The sequence below is a fragment of the Pan troglodytes genome, chromosome 13 (genome assembly GCF_028858775.2).
Source record: "Pan troglodytes isolate AG18354 chromosome 13, NHGRI_mPanTro3-v2.0_pri, whole genome shotgun sequence".
Taxonomy (NCBI): Eukaryota; Metazoa; Chordata; class Mammalia; order Primates; family Hominidae; genus Pan; species Pan troglodytes.
Genome location: NC_072411.2, coordinates 117,310,492 through 117,327,677, shown reverse-complemented (window position 1 = coordinate 117,327,677; position 17,186 = coordinate 117,310,492). Strand labels below are relative to the sequence as shown.

General features: G+C 36.7%; 1 protein-coding gene across 1 annotated transcript in view; it reads left to right on the top strand.

Annotated features, from left to right (window-relative positions):
• Positions 1-17,186, top strand: part of ABCA12 (ATP binding cassette subfamily A member 12) — a 206,679-nt gene that overhangs the window by 72,462 nt on the left and 117,031 nt on the right. Inside the window, exons 3-6 of the mRNA XM_016950439.4 lie at positions 1,520-1,673; positions 11,079-11,170; positions 13,159-13,256; positions 15,928-16,113. Coding sequence (XP_016805928.3) covers positions 1,520-1,673; positions 11,079-11,170; positions 13,159-13,256; positions 15,928-16,113 — 530 coding nt within the window. The remainder of the gene's footprint in view (positions 1-1,519; positions 1,674-11,078; positions 11,171-13,158; positions 13,257-15,927; positions 16,114-17,186) is intronic.

The window sequence follows — 17,186 nt, the reverse complement described above, 5'->3', positions numbered from 1 at the left end:
GAATTTGGTCTCAGCGAGCTAAAATCCAAGGTGTCAGCAGGGCTGCATTCCTTCTGGACCCTCTAGAAGAAAAGCTGTCTTCTAGATTGTTCTAGTTAGAAGTTCTAGAGGCTCCCCATATTCCTTGACTTGCAGTTTTTTCCGCCATCTTTAAGGTCAACAGTAGAGCATTCTCCAATCTCTCTTTTTCCCTCTTTGCTTTTCTTCTGGCAAGCTTTCATATTTTCCCTTCTTTATTTTTTTCCCCCAGCTCTTTCTTTATACAGACCTATATTTAAGTTACTGGAATCAAATACCTATTTATTCTTTCTACTGGTAAATTAATGCATGGCCATGTTGCTCTTACCATTCTCTCTTTCTCTCTCTCTCTTTTTTTACTTTTCTCCTTTCTCTTTAAAATAAAAACAGACCTGTACGGGCACTCTTTTTTTTTTTTTTTTTTTTTTTTTTTTTTTTTTTTACACATTCATGTGGAGATTAAAGTTTTGCTTTTTAGCCCTAATTTTCCTAAACTTGCCTTTTTTGAAAGTTCATTGTCTGTGTATTCCCCCAGAGGAAGAAATCTAGTGTTTTCATAGCAAACCTAATTGTGAAAAGATGTGTATTTCCCAGCTTGCCTATTGTCATGACTCGTGTGTATGCCATCATCGTATTTTATAAAGGAAATGTTAAAGTTTACAAAACCCCTCACTATGAAAATTACTGTTTTGTATGACTTTAATTTTGGAGAAAATTTGCATTTTCATTCATACCATTCACTATTGGTTTTTAAATGGGAAAAAGAAGTTGTGTATATAGGATAATTAAAATGTTAAATTTTAAAGAGACCAAAAATAGCTCCTGGTTTTTGGAAGAATGGCTGCATTTATACCTACTTTGATTACAAAAGAAGACATGTAAATTGTGATAAAACACAGTTAATATACAGTCAAAAGGAAGAAAATAAAATGAAATACATTACCCAGGAAAAAAGCCATCAATCAAATTTTGGTGATACAGTCTTTTGGATTTTTTAGTACACGTTTGTGTGTGTGTGTGTGTGTGTGCATGTATTAAAAGATTAGGACTCTTCTGTTCATCTGTTTTCTGATCTGTTCTTTTAAACTAACAATGTGTCACAAACACTTTTTGTATTAATTGACAACATTTGTATTGGCTGCTTTGTGTTTTATCATGTGGATACACTGTGATTTATTTTTAAAACATTCTGGCAAACATTCTTGCAACTACCTGTAAGTATTTCCTTAGAATAAATCCCAGGAAGGGAATTCATGAGGTAACCAGGCATTTTAAAATGTTTTTATACATATTAGCAAATCCGGAAAAGGGAAGTTAAACATAACACCCTCCAAGACTGCTCCTACTCAGTGGTGAGTGTTAGTTGCAGAGTTGGGGCTCAGTTGGGGGACCCGGACAGTGGTAATCCAGGAGGTAACTTCACAAAGTGGAGTTACTGCATTTATGTTCTTTCCCGGACAAATGTGCCATAGTGATGTAATGACTGTTCTTTTAATTTTAGGTTACCTCGCACCTCGAAACCTTCCTAGTACTGGATTCTTCCCGTTCCTGCAGACCCTACTCTGTGACACAGACTCTAAGTGCAAAGACACACCCTATGGCCCACAAGATCTGCTTCGTAGGAAAGGAATTGATGATGCACTATTTAAAGACAGGTGGGGGCACTTCTCAAGTGTGTTCAATTGTTCTGAGAGATCAAATCTTGTTTCCTTCTGAGATAGCCAGGAAGCCATGCAAGCTTAGATATGCAATTTTGTTTTCTATGTCTATAAATGTGATGATCTAAATATGAAATAACAAAGTAGGTACAAACTGGAATAACTGTGTTTATGTGAGATTGAGTACAATCTACTTTGGGTGAATGTCTCAAATTTGCTTTATAAGATGGGTGACTAAGGTAGTCCTCCTTTACATCCCTCAAAGATTCTCTATCCAACCTTAAATTATCAGTGACACATTGCCTGAGACTCATCACAAGCATGAGATGTCGTAAGTGTAAGATAAGTGTCAGGGCCATCATCCTGGAAGAATCACATACTGGTACTACCATGTGTGATACTTTCAGATACAATAAAAACCAGGAAGTGCAAAAAAGGAAATTAAGGGTCCTGAAATTCAAAGTAATAAAGTTAAAAGTATACATAATTGAATGACAACCTTTAAATGAGGTTAATGCATGTTCTACTTTATGGTGTAAGGAGCAGGTGAAGAATGAATAGGGAATCTAAGCCATTAACAACCTGACCATTTACAACTTCAATTTTCCTTGCTGGGATTCTAAACCTAAAAAGACTCCCGGAAGCCTATCTGTCTTCAGAACTGAAAACAATATTGTAATCTTGAATCAACCATGCGCTAATTCTGTTAGAGATATTTTTTGAGTATCTCTCAAGAAAATATTATATTTATCTATAATCGTAGATATTTAGTTGCCAAACTTTAACACTAAATTCCCTAGCATGTAGCACAATTTCTCCTTTAATACCATTCTCATTATTTTGGTCATCAAATAATCTAGGTGATACTTTAAGAGTGGAACTGCAACTCGTTTATCAAAAAATATAAACATGTTAAGAATTGTCATGAGACACAACTTGGGACCCCTAATTGTTGGGATGCTGATTCACACTGATTTTGTTGTCTCAATAATTAGGCTTGATGCTTAAAACAATCTGATGTTCATTCATTCATTTATTAATCTATTTAAAAAATAGATTAATAGACTGAGAGGCTTCTATGTGCCAGGCACCATTCTAGGCACTGGGATACAGAGGTGAATAAAACAATTTCTCTATCCTTTTTGCATTCTAAAGGAAGGGAAAGCAACAGCATGATCAAATAAATAAATAGCATAATTAAATAATAATGAGTGTGCTAGTGAGAAAATAAAGCAGGTTAACAGGTAGAAATTATAAAGTAGGGATTTAATAGAGTGTCAAAAGAAGGCCTCTGCTAGAAGTGACATTTCGGTAGAGACCAACAAGGACAAGGAAAAATCAGCAGCAGCATATGAATATCTGGAAGAGAGTGTTGCATGCTGAGAAACAGCAAATGATCCTGAGGTGGGGACAAACCCAACCATTTAGAAGAGCAAAAAGTCAGCTAACATGGTTGCAACATGGCAAGGGATGAGGAAACGGATTGGGATACGTAGAAAAGGAACCTCAGAGACCAGAGCATGCAGAATCGATCATGAAAGAAAAGGTAAGGGGATTCACATTGTGTGTTTAGTGTAAGGAGAAGCCATCTGAAAGTTTTGAGTGGGGAAATGACATGATACATTGTCTATGAGAACGGCACAGTTCTAGGCATATACAAGCATGACCTCAATGAGCACCAGTGTGCAATTAATTCTGTAAGAAGACCACTGCCAGCTAGTGTCTATTCCCTCTTGTATAATCAGTGCAAAGGTGGGATGGAAGAAGAATGGCATTCCTTCTTGTTCCAATGTTGATGGTCTCTATGTTTTTCACTAAGTGAGTGATGAATTAGGAATAATGTATGCTGATGTTCTAGCAGCAGAGGGAAAACATTAAATCAATAACAATAATAGGAGATAGTACAATGAAGAGTGCCAGAGGGAAGCTGAAGCAAGACACCCTCTATACTTAAAGCAGAAAGAGAGCTTTCAGCTGGGGTAATCAGGTAAATCTTCACAAAGAGGTTTACTTGAGACAGACATTTTGTGAACCAGGCATTAGAGGAGCTGTGAGAAAAATTAATATCTATCACTTACAAATTGGATTACCATTTTACAAAGAACGGTAAGGGACATAATTAACAGTATCTAAGAAGTACATAACTATAGTTCCCTCTAAAGAAGTATTTGTCTACCTAATATTATAGACAACCAAATTCATGGGGTTGCATGAGATGAGACACTGAGTTGGTTTTGGAAGTAGGATTAACGTCCAGGTGTATTTTTTCATCTGTTGATTATTCTCTAGATGGCTGATCATGTCTGCTTTACTTAATTTTAGTTTTACCTCCAGGTATTTTATCTAGCTCAAGTTGTATATTGCTGTATATTCACTATTTTCTCTAAACTACTAAGTAATTGGAGTTTAATTTATAAAATTATGTACAATAATAAAGTTGCATTAATGATATTTCCCATCATGCTATTAACTTTTATGCTTTATATAGCTGTGCAATGAAACTGGCATATATTTTACTGGATAAACAATTCCACTAAAATTGCTTCCCTTTAGTGAAGGAAGATTCACCAGCATAGCCTCATTAGGAAACAAAACAGTCTTCCTTTTCTGTTCTATAAGTAAGGGGAAAAAATGCCACCTTTGGTCTCACCAAAAGAGGCCTGCCATGTTTCTTTTAATAGAATGCACTTCTGAAAGACATGATCACACTGCAGTCACTACTTGTTGGCCAGTCGCCAAGTGTTTTGATGTGATTTTGCATCTGGCACCAGCCTTCTGTTATTAAATTTATACATCTCTAAGCATTAGCTTCAGGATGAGATGTTTAAAAAAAAATCCAACACTGTACTCAGCATCGACTCTAACTAGCTGTCTGAAAAAAGAAACAATTACGTTTATGGTTTTCTTGCTCATTTGCACAACAGATGATCCAACATCACAGATCTTACCCTTTTCTTTCCTCCTTACACTGCCTCTCAGAATCTATCAGCACAGTGGGAGCCCCTGGCCATGTGCCATTGCTCACACAGTTGGCGAATAGCAAAGATCATCCCCTAGAGCGCACAGGGTCATTATTTGGAGAAGGGATTCAGCTTTCCTGAGCTCCTGGGGGCAGTTGCCTCTGTGGATTTGCTCCCTATTTCTGTTGACACTCATTCATGACCTGCGGCTTCTAAATTCGTACCTCTGCTCCTATTATATGGCTCCTGCAGAACTTGAAAAAATATTTAATCAGAGTTTAGTCGGGTCAAATTTTAAAGTGCCAAGGCTTTTGTTTAATATTGAAAAATATGGATGAACTTAGAAACTGACCAAAAGATATTATTAGGAGTGTAAGATAACTGGAAGTAAAACAGGTGTTTGCCTTCATTTGGTTATATAGATGAGAAAGGATGTAGAGGTCTCTTCTTGTATTAATTTTAGATTAATTTATAACCATTTAGTAACCATTTTAGCTAAAATCAGCATAAAAAGAAAGGGCAATAAGAATTTAAGAGTTTTAAACTTTCCTCTAGCTTGTTTTAGTATTACATTTTTGTTACTACATAGTTAAAATCACAAAGAGATACATGAATTGGAACATAATTACATGTAATTTAAACAGAAACATTGATCATTATGAAATAAAATTGATAAAAGTGAAAAAAGAATGGTTAAAATTTTATTTATCAAAAAACAAAGTAGAAGAATGTCTTAATTATTATGTAAGCCCAACCATTCATTCAATAAGAATATAATGAATTCGTACAGCATGCTGGAGGCTATGCAAGTCACTATAGATACAGAAATGCATGAGGCATATGTCTTGCCCTATATAAACTTACAGTTCAAGTGGGAAAGAGAGACGGAGAGACAAGATAACACGTAAACTGCTATATAACATGGTAAATGTATTGAATGTCTGTTTAAGTATCACTGTGCCCAGAATATTAGACAACAAATGGTGAATAGTTACACAGGTACCGTAAGACATTGTTTCTGCCTGAGGAATATGGATCTTACTGGAGAGTGTATTAGTGAAGTGGAGATAAGTGTGGGTGGGCAGATGCCAGGAGAGTTCTTTCAGAGGCTTTGAAGAGTGTGGTCATTGAGAACAGATAGGGTGGTGGTTACCAGAATAGCAGAATGTATATTTGAGATAGGTCATGGAGAAAGAATGCCAGAATTCAGTGAAAGGGAAAAATAGAGGCAGTTGCATAGTTGGCTTACAGGAATAGGCAGACAGCTTTGCTACTGACTGTGATGGAGAGATTACACATTTCCTTGCAGTGTTGCCAAATTAATCTGCTTGTTTCATGGTTAGGTAGAACATAATCTGCACAGTGTCATCTGAGAGAGACAGTGGTGTTATCTCCTTCTCCCCATATTCTATGCGTTCCTGACACATGTAGGATACCCCCTAATCTGCCCATAATAATAGCCTGACAAATTTTAGAAATGTATTAGTTAGCCCCTACTCACTATATACTATAACTAACTCCAAAGTCTTTCCTAAGAATATAAAAAGCCCTAAGACACAGTAACATATTAAGTCATTTCTAAATCTTAATGTTTTAACTGATATGGGTTGTTGGATTGTAACTGGGCCACTTATAAGAGATATATGTTTGGAATGTGGACAGATATCCATAGCTGAAGTATGGATGACCCTTAGGGAATGAGGGTCAGGATGAAATATGAATAATTAAAACAATTAAAATTCTCCTGTGGGTGACTTCTGTTTGGGATATCCAGGAAGGACAACTGCGTCAAATCACTGAGGGGGCCTCAAGACCATTACAGTGTCCTTCGTCCTTATTTGCAGTTAAAAGTTAATGACAAATGTCATCTGGAAGTGGGATCAGAACTAGACTTGCAGAAAATCTCATATGTTTCCAGGTGCCACTACATACTCATGTAATTCTAATTCTGGGAAATGAGAAAAAATACGTATACAAATTTAACTAACCCTTAGAGACAAAAAATAATGTCAGAATTTTCTTTCCAGGATTTGCCATATGTCCCTTTCCTGATAGGATTTCCTCTTATAAATAGATTATGCCATGGCACACAGTACCACTTATACAGGTAGTGACGTTTCCTACTCATAGGAAAAAGACACCCAGTGGAAGTACATGCATTTTACCATTAAGACGATATATATAAATGTGACATTTCCTGAACGTAACTATTGGTAGACATGTCTGAGAACAAGTAAAATCTATTCAGTGTTTAGTTTTTTTTCCCTCAGAATGATGGAATTCTTAAATCCAAAATGTTTCCTGTATTGAATTCCACTCCAAAATAGAGCCCTATAAATGTCACTGAGGCAGAATCTACATCTTCACTATCTTATAGGAGCAGCCCTTAGCCATGCCCATCGTACCGTGCATGTGGCTGGGTCCAGTAAAAGTTAGTAAACTGATGCCATGGGCCACTTGGTGATTTGACTCAGGTTTTGTTGGTTCACCCAGAGAGTTGAATTTTCTGGAATCAGATGAGCCTATGTCCCAAATTCAGTGGACAGCTAAGTTTTGTGGAATACTTTCATATGCTTCCCAGAGATATCCAGTATGAGATAGAGTCTCTGAGGCTTCCTTGGAGCTATTTAGAGTTCCTGAATAGGATTTTTATCTCTCCTGATTTGGTTTGGTCATGGGGACTGGAAGTGGGGATGAATTGAATAATTCCATTATCTGTCATTGTACAGGGTTTCTCAACCTTGATTCTCAACTACTCATAACTGGGACCAGATAATTCTTTGTTGTGTTGTGCATTGTAGGATGTTCAGCAGCACCCCTGGCCTCTACTCACTAGATGCCAGTGACACTCCACGCACAGTTGTGACAACCAAATATGTCTCCAGACATTGCCAAATGTCCCCTGGGGTAGGGGAATTATCCACACTTGAAAACCACTGGGCTAATAGAAGGCTGAAGGAAAAATGTTTCTGGTTGCAAGAGGCTTGCATTAAGGATGTGAGTAAGGATATTGCTCTATAACAAACACAAATGGGACTAACTCAGATTTAGGGGCCCTGTCATGTGTTCCAGTCCTCCTTTGCACATGTCCTTACTTAGCTATTCTCATTAATGTACCATAATCCCTGGTTTCCTTATTTTACTTGCCCATTATTTTACATATAATAAGAATGTAATCAATGTTGGTGAGTTAATGAATGAATATGGTAGGTACGATGTAAGATGATAACTTTGGGGCTGTGGCTGGGAGTTTCCTTTTCTAAGGATCCCTGCAGAATCAGATATGCAACAATGGAGAGCAGGCCACAGCCATTTAAAAAAAGTTGCTTTAGTGGTAAGTTGTTCCAAGTAATGTTCCTCATTATCAAGTATCCAGTGCTTGTCATGTGCTAAACATCCTACTATTTGCCAACATAATACACTGTAGGCTTTTCTTAAGAACCTAACACTCTAAAAAGGGGGAAATTGGTAAACACTACTGGTGGAATATTTATCTCATAAATAGATAAAGAAGTTACATAAACTCATAAAATGAGGAAGGGGTTACACGGCTCTGGGTGAGGGCCTGTGCCTCATTCCATATCACTAGTCAATACTTGTAGGTTCCAGATCTATAAAATAATGGGATACATCCATTTGGTATCCGGAGCTTTTGAAGTTTCTAGGATTCTAAAGGGATTACATCTAAAGTATGGGCCTCCAGCTCCATACTGATGGTGAAGGTTGCATCTTTGCAACATCTTCTTTTGTGGGTACTCTGACCGAGAGCTAATATTGATGAGTACCTATGATAACAGGGCCCAGAGAGACTCTTGGTACACACACCTCATATCATACTCATAACAACCTTGCAAAGTAGGTGTTATTATTGCTAATTTGCTTGTGAGGGAGACGATGGCTGAGATCTTTTAGAAGAGAGAGCTGAAATTCCAAAGATATCTTCTAACTCTATAAAGTACTTTCTGCCACACCCCAACAATATGGTCTCTTTTTATTTAATCAGCCATCAGATCTTATGGTCCTATACTATGCTAGATATTGGGAATATAAAGATAAATAAGACATGGCAGCTTTTCCTAAAGATGTCACAGCTGAAATAGAAAAAGTGGTGGGAATAGGTACAGATAGATATGAAATAAGTGTGCACTAAGTGCTTGTGTGAAGTAACAGGAAGGTGCTATTTCTCAACCACTGTTCTAAGAAGCATGTAGTGCTTTGTCTATAAACATGATCCTGCTCATTAGAAACTTCAAGGAATGCCATTAACTCAGTAAGACCAGCTACTTGCTTGCCCTCTTTAAGTAATTTAATAGGGAGTTAATAGAATTAATTACCTTTGTTTGGGGGGAAAGTAAGCTGTGTTTCAATTTACAGCATTAATTCATCTTTTTATGCACATACTCTGTTGTACATTTATTTTGTGGTTTCCATTTTAAGAGTTTAAAGAAAACAGTTTTGATGTGTGATGGGAGTAGACACGTGCTGTCACACCACACCTTGTCAATGCAAAATGAAGCTGGAGAATATTTTCAGGAAGGGGAAGAGCAAAGCACACATGATATCCAACTCTCGCTTCCAAAGAAAAGACACATTAAGGCTACATAAAAGATGTGGGCAACCATGTCACACTGGGCACTTCCTGGTGAGAGAAAGGTGCTGTTAGAATGGGAGCTGCTGTGCGTCCTTGTCTAGGAGCAGTCATTTTACTGTTGAGCAAGCTCAGAGCTGCAGAGCCAGCTGCTTGCTGAGAAGGGAATGAGTTTGTCTTTCCATGGTGTTTAAATGCTATTTGTAGGAGTAATTTTAGGTTTCGTATCTGAATGTGGGAAGATGAGTAAAGTGTCCTCCGTGGAGCAGATGCAGCTTTTGCTTCTCCAAGAGCACACTTGCTTAGTTTCCTATTGCCTCTTCTTTCTTTTTTTCCCACTTCCTCGCCACCATTCATTATTGAGTCTATTTTCTCTTGCTCTTTCATTGCTCATTTTGATCTTTGTCATCCTCCCTTTTGTTTTTGTTGCTGTCCCTAGTCCTTAAATTTTTATGAAGGCAGTTTTTGCTTTTGTTTTCAAAATGTGTTGATATTCAGTAGTCCTCATAGGATTTCAAGCCAAACTAAAAAAATGTCGAGAAAAAGAAAAGTAAACTCAACTTTCTCAAACTTTCTAAAACTTCTTTTTGAGAAAAGGGAAAATGTTCAGGTCAGTTCTTATTTTTACCTGAACAATTTTCCCATCACGTAGTCAGCATAAGGAATGTAAAAAGATTAGGGGCATACAGTCAGGGTCATGAATAATTCAAATATATATTAAGAATGCAGAACTTTTGGAGCAAAAAATACATTTTATGGAGAATATTGGAAAAACACTAGGGAATGAAAACAAATATCACTTCTTTTTCTTTTTCCAATTATAAACACAAAGTACCCTGGAACTAGGATTCAGATCTTGTTTCTAAAACAGAAGTCAAATTGAACCATGCTAGTAAGCAGAATTTCTTGCTTTTCCATTATCTTTTTATAGCCATTGTTACATACCTTAAGGTTTTTATAAATAACTACATAAAATTCACCAACTTTTTGGAATTCTAAAAATTATTGGCATCCTGGCATTTAGACTGATTTTATTTTTGAAACATACATACTTATTTTAGGCACAAGCTTTTAGATACATCCAGTTTTCAAGAAAATGTGATCATCTCCATTTTAATAATAAACTAAACAAAAAGCGAATTTTTAGAAAAGAGGGGGTTACTAATTGTGGGAAGGCCCAGCAATGTCTTCTTCCAAAACCTAGTGTGATCATGTTGCACAGGGATTCCTGGCACCACAATGTAATCATTACTGCCTTGACACATTCAATGCAACGGAAAATTTATTTTAATGTTATTCCTTTTATACTTGGTGCCATCTGTGATGACATCAACCACAATTCCTGGCACATACTGGGTATTCAATAAATGTTTGGCCTTTCTCTTCTTCCTTGAACCTGTGTTGAAAATCTTTAAAAGGCCATCTATAATTTAACATAGAAAACTTATTTTTCTTTTAATGTTGACAAATAAGCAGACCTTTGTTTCAGTCCCCAAAGCACTCTTGGATTCTCATTTATTTGGGACCTATCAACTTTTTAAAAGAAAAATATGTATCATACATATTTTAAGTATTTATCTCTAATGTCTTTTAAAATGTCCTTTCTACAAGATTAAAGTAAAAATAACTATTTTAAACTTCATCTAGGCCATTTTCTCTGAATAAAAATATACTTTGTAGGAGACCTTATATATTCATTGGTGTGTGGTTAGGTGAATTCTTCCATTAAAATCCTGGAAACTATATTAAATATTTGAAAGTCCTCAGACAGCCCTGGAATCTGCCACATAATACATTACTGTAACTAAAATTAATGTGGGAGAAGTTACAGAGTTCTTGCTTTTTCTTCTCTAGTGAGATTCTGAGAAAGTCATCCAACCTGGATAAGGACAGCAGTTTATCATTCCAGAGCACCCAAGTTCCAGAAAGAAGGCATGCATCACTAGGTAAGCTATTTTCTTCTGTAGAGTTCAGAGCAAGCCTTATGGAACAGTAAAGGTCTAATCTTTGAAAGGTTTATACTTTAATGTTTTCAAACAAAGAAGGAATGCTTAGAATAGCCCTGAGAGATCTAAATGTTCCTCATGGTTGCCTGAGTATGGCGGTGCAATTACGCAAAGGTGTTGAAAATAATTAGAAATTAAGTTCTTACTGAAATACTCCACAGGAGCAAAAGCCTACATGTTGAGAATTGCACCATTTCCCAGAACTGACTGTAGACTCTTTAGTTGTCTGCAATTAGATGATGCTGGGATGGGTTAGAAAGCCCATTAATAAAAATTTTTGGAAAGAATCTCAGAGGTTTGTCCAGATTTTCCATTTTACAGATGAGGAATATGAGGCTCAACAAAGTTAAGTGCTGTATCTACAGCCATACAGCAGAGCTGGCATTAGAAGGACTTCCAGGCCAGTACTCTTTCAGCTGTACACTTCTTCCTCACACTTAAGGCTTAGTATCACAGTCTTCAGTGTGACTGTGGACTTGCTTCACGTCTAGGCCAGTAGCTCTCAAATTTTCACGTGCAGAGACTCTTCCTGAGTTGCTCCCTCAAAACATGCGTTTCTGAGCCTTAGGTGCGAGTGATTCAGTTGCAAGTGGACTTGAGAAACACTGATTAGAAGCCACATGTTAAAAAAAATAAACGCTCGAAACAGCACGACTGGCTAACATTCATTGACAAATATTTACTGAGTCCCTAATACTAAGCAGCCACTGTCTTAGGGGCTGGGGATATATTAGTGCACAAAACAAGATTCCTGTACGTTGAAATATGGTTGGTGCTCTGGATAAAAAGGGAGTTTCTTTAAAAGGCCATGGGATATTTAAGACTTCATGATATTAAATAACATTCCAATGCAAGTTGATGGAGCAAGTAAAAAAAAAAGTCCTGTGTTAATGTAGTAGGAACATGGTGGTGAATGGTTTTGAGGAGTTACTTTTCTGTTATGAATGATCTGTGGGTCTTTGGCTGAGTAGGTTAAAGCACCGTAGAAATAAGGTTATAATGTTATGGTCCAGTAAGCTTTGCTTTGCTTGGTAGCCACAGATTATGTTTCTCACTCTGGCCAGTTATCTCACAAATATATTGCCATAGTCTAAAGGAATCAGATGGCAAATTCTTCAGCCCTGTGGGCACGAAAATAAAGCCTAGGCCCTACTGCTGATGAGTCACTGGTACCATTGAATATTAAGATTCTTTGCTCTGAGGATGACAAAAGACTTCTGTATTAAATTTATAAAGGTCAATATACTGGCTTAATGAACATCCATGTTATAGATATGAATGTCGTCTTCTAGCTAATGCTCCAAACCCAGAAAACTCTGCCACATCATAAATAAATAATACTAGATGTAGATGCATTGGGAATTACTTAATTAGAGTATACTGTATGTAGTCCAGGCTAATGGCTTTATCCCATTTATTTGATCTAAAATATCATTCAGAAACCACTTTGAGGAGAGAATTTATGATTCTAAGCAGATTTCGGTGTCCCAATTGGATAATTAAAAGAAAAGACGATTATCACCAGATGTGCATTGGCAGATCCTTTGAACAGATGTTGGATATGATGGATCTGTGGAGCTAGTATAGGCACCTCAAATCCTCCAGGCCTGCACAGAAATGATTCGGTTTATTGGGCAATAATATTGGTGATGAAGTTTAATGTCACAGACTGGAGTGAAAGCAAATGACATCTAAATGATTGGATAAAAAACAAGAACAGACCAAAGTCATCACAATTTTATATGAAAAGAAAAACTCATGGAATTTGCCACTTTTCCAGTATAAAACTTCCATGGAAGAGGCATGTTTGAGCACATCCTTGCTGTAGGGTATATGAGGTCACAAGCGATGTTTATGGATTCTCATGTGGTCCTGTGCATTTGTGGGTGTGTGTGTGGAATGCTAATCTGTTCCTTCTTTGATTACAGCCACAGTATTTCCCAGTCCAAGTTCTGATTTGGAAATCCCCGGAACATATACTTTCAATGGCAGTCAAGTGCTCGCACGAATTCTTGGCTTGGAAAAGGTAACTTGATTCAATTTTGTAATGGGTAGAGTGATTCAACATAGGCCTTTTAGGTTAATAGAAGGATCTCTCAAATGGCAAGATGTTTGGAGCACCTTTCCTATTTAGGGTAATATCTCAGGCAACTTCTTTTCTTAGGAACCCTTCAATAAACAGCTTAATTTTAAGACATTCTGAATTCCTTAATATCTTGAGTATTTATTTACTTCCCTGTTAAGTCCCTTAATTGAACTTAAAGTTTTCACTTAGTAAGAAATTAGGGTGGCATAATATGTGATGTTTTAATTTTCTGAAGCAGGAAAGAAAAAAAGACCAAATGAAGTTATAATGCCCTTCGAATTTGCTGCCTCATCCATACTAATCAAGTCTTGGGAAAAATTAGAGCTAAGGAAAATATTGCCCCAAAGTAGGAAAATCCTTTTTCTTAGCGTATTTTAGAGAGCTTACTTATCAATTTCTCTGTTTCCTAGAGATCATCTACTTTAAGAATTCCCAGATTGCAAGATAATGAACATAATTTCTATCAGAGGTGTAAACTGGCAGCCTGTGAGCTAAATGTGTGTGTGAGTGTGTGTACGGAGATTTTAAGAAATTGAATGTGAATGCCTTTAGGCAGAACACGTGCTCTTTGTAACTACAATCTCTACTTCCCCTTATTGTCTTTCATCTGGCCAGATTAATATATTTAAGTTATTTGGCTGGTCCCATAGGTATTTAAGTCCTGTTTTATGTGCTCTTTAGAAGTGAAAAGACTTCATTTTCAACATTTGGCATTAGAGATACTATTCTCTCTCTCTCTCTCCCACTCACCTTTCTTCTCTCCTTCCCCCATCACCTTCACACACACACACACACACACACACACACACACACTAGCATTTTTAATAATATATCTATATCTTATATAGCAACCATTTCTTTTATCTGATCATGAGACATGTCTTTAACATTTATTAACATTCCAGTAACCATAACCACTGCTACTTAATATGACTTTGTTAGTTATACTTAAATTAATACTCTGTTTAACTGAGGCATTTCAATAAACTGAGTTATATAAATGAGCCAAAGGCCAGCACAAAAGCGGACTCCAGGAAATGGCATCACACTCATCAACTCTGCCCATGCTGGCCAAAATAGACGGACCTTTCAATCTGTCCAATCTAGACATTGAAAGTCTAGTTTACATAATATTTGAGGTTTCTAATGTTTTTTGTCTGGCATAGAAGTCTCTCAATATGCCCAGTTAATTCCAGTCTAAAGCTTCCCCCAATCAAGCACAGTGTATAAATTAGAGAACATTATTCTATTCCATTCCAATTCTTACATATTGGTTCCTAGAAGTAGACAGTCTTGCATTGGATCAGATAAATTCTTTAATATCTAGAAGAGCAATGCTATTCTCCAAAATGCTACTTTGTCATATTGAAACTCCCAAGTTATCTTTCTCATATGGAATAGAATTTCAGAATTTTGTGAGGCAGCACAGAGCTATATATCCAGGGGAGATAAGCCAAAAATGAAATTTCTATGTATGGATACATATTTTTAGAGTAGTTGGAGCAGGGAAGGGATGTAAAAATTAGGATGATATATTGATGCCTATGTCAGCAATCTCTCTGATTCCTCTTTCTTTCTCTTTACTGCTTTCTGCAACACTTGCAAGAATGAGTAGAGAAATCATTTTTGGGTGAGTTTATGTGGAATGTTAGAAGAGAGATACGGATGAATGACTAGAAGGCCTAACACTTACAGTACATCCAGATAAGTGGATTCTGTCTTGTTCTATTACTTTTAGAATTTGAGTCACTAGAAGGTAGCATGTAGGTTTTGTAATACACACTTAAGGGGAGGATGAAATTGACCTCACCTCATGGAGTAATAAGAATTAATTATTAAGATGGACCCCTTAAGTCTGACAACTAACTGTCATCAGCTCTGTAAATATCTAAACAACTTAATAATGGTAAATATGATCGATATTATGGGTAAAATACTGCTATATCTGTGACTGGCCTGAATTATGACATATATAGGGAGATTATGATGATTCCATTATGTAAATGATTTCCAATGACTACTTTTAGTAGTTATGCCTGCTATTATATACTTTCACATACGTTTTCCTTTTTCTTTCTATATATAAGACTTAGATGGAAGAATTGCTTTGCAAATGAAGCAATCTATATTTGTACACTTCTGTAAATAAACACTGTTCATCCTAGGAATAGACCTCGAAGCTCCTTCTGTTGGAAGTCTTCCAAAGATCACAACCAGTTTCCTATGAGTGCCATGAAGAGTTAGGACACCTGAGTTTCTGCTACTCAATGTCCAGAAAAAGTGAATAAGATTTTTATGCATGAAGATTTTTGTAAGCAAAGACTCTGTGCATTGAGGTTTTCTGGTCAGAGACAAGAAATGAGTTCAGTCAAACAATTCATATATAAATCATTTAAATAATAACAATGACAAGAATTTACCACATTCATGCATTCACTCTACAAGTTTCATGGGTAAACTCTATCTACTTTATTGCTATTTTAATAGCTGCTATAATGGAGGACCTCAAAATGGCTATTTTGAAGACAGCTTAGATTCCTTGAAGAATAGAATATTTGAACATCTACATTTATTAACACTCTTATTTTACTCTTTTCACACATGCTTTTAGCTGTTAAAGCAAAATTCAACTTCAGAAGATATACGAAGAGAACTGTGTGACAGCTATCCAGGATACATTGTGGATGATGCCTTCTCTTGGACCTTTCTAGGAAGAAATGTTTTTAACAAATTTTGCCTTTCTAACAAGACCCTTTTAGAGTCTTCTCTCCAAGAACTAAACAAACAGTTCTCCCAGGTGAGTGTAGCTCTTTGATCCACAAAGTGACTCAACGTGAATTAAAGGGTGAATCTATAGCCCATGTAGACTGGGAAATGCTGACTGGGATATTTGTTTACCTTAGGCATGTTTTCCTCACATAGACATTTGCACACAAAGTTTAATCTTAAGTAGTATTACTTATTTAATGTGAAAGGTTGAAACGATTTCAATGCTAAACCAAAAATATTACATTATGGTTAATGTGGACACACCTTTATAAATAAAATATGGCTTTGCTCTACAGTAACTGAAGTTTGATTGTTTTCTCTGAGATCTTTAGGTGAGATTACTCAGGCTGTGATACAAGTTTAATAATTAAACTGTCACAGTCATATAACTGCCAGAATTTAGAATAATGGGTAAAATCCTTTTATTTTTCTCACTGACTTCAAACCTAGTTTGAAAAGCTAATTTTTCTTTAATTGTGAATTTTCAAAAACTTTTATTTTAAGTTCAGGGGCACATATTGCAGGTTTGTTATATAAGTAAACTCATGTCACAGTGGTTTGTTGTCTAGATTATTCTGTCACCCAGGTACTAAGCCTAGTACTCAGTAGTTATTTTTTTCTGATCCTCACCCTCCTCCCACACTTCACCCTCAAGTAAGTCCCAGTGTCGGTTGTTCCCCTCTTTGTGTCCATGTGTTCTCGTCATGTAGCTCCCACTTATAAGTGAGAAAATGCAGTATTTCGTTTTCTGTTCCTGCATAATTTGCTAAGGATAATGGCCTCCAGCTCCATCCATTTTCCTGCAAAGGACATCATCTCGTTCTTTGTTATGGCTGCATAGCATTCCGCAGTGTATATGTACCACATTTTCTTCATCCAATCTGCCATTGATGGGCATTTAGGTTGATTCCATGTCTTTGTTTTTGTTTTGTTTTGTTTTGTTTTTTGTTTTTTCTGAGACACAGCTTCACTCTGTCACTCAGGCTGGAGGGCAGTGGTGCTATCTCAGCTCACTGAAACCTCCGCCTCCTGGGTTCAAGTGATTCTCGTGCCTCAGCTTCCCGAGTAGCTGGGACTACAGGTGCAGGCCACCACACCCAG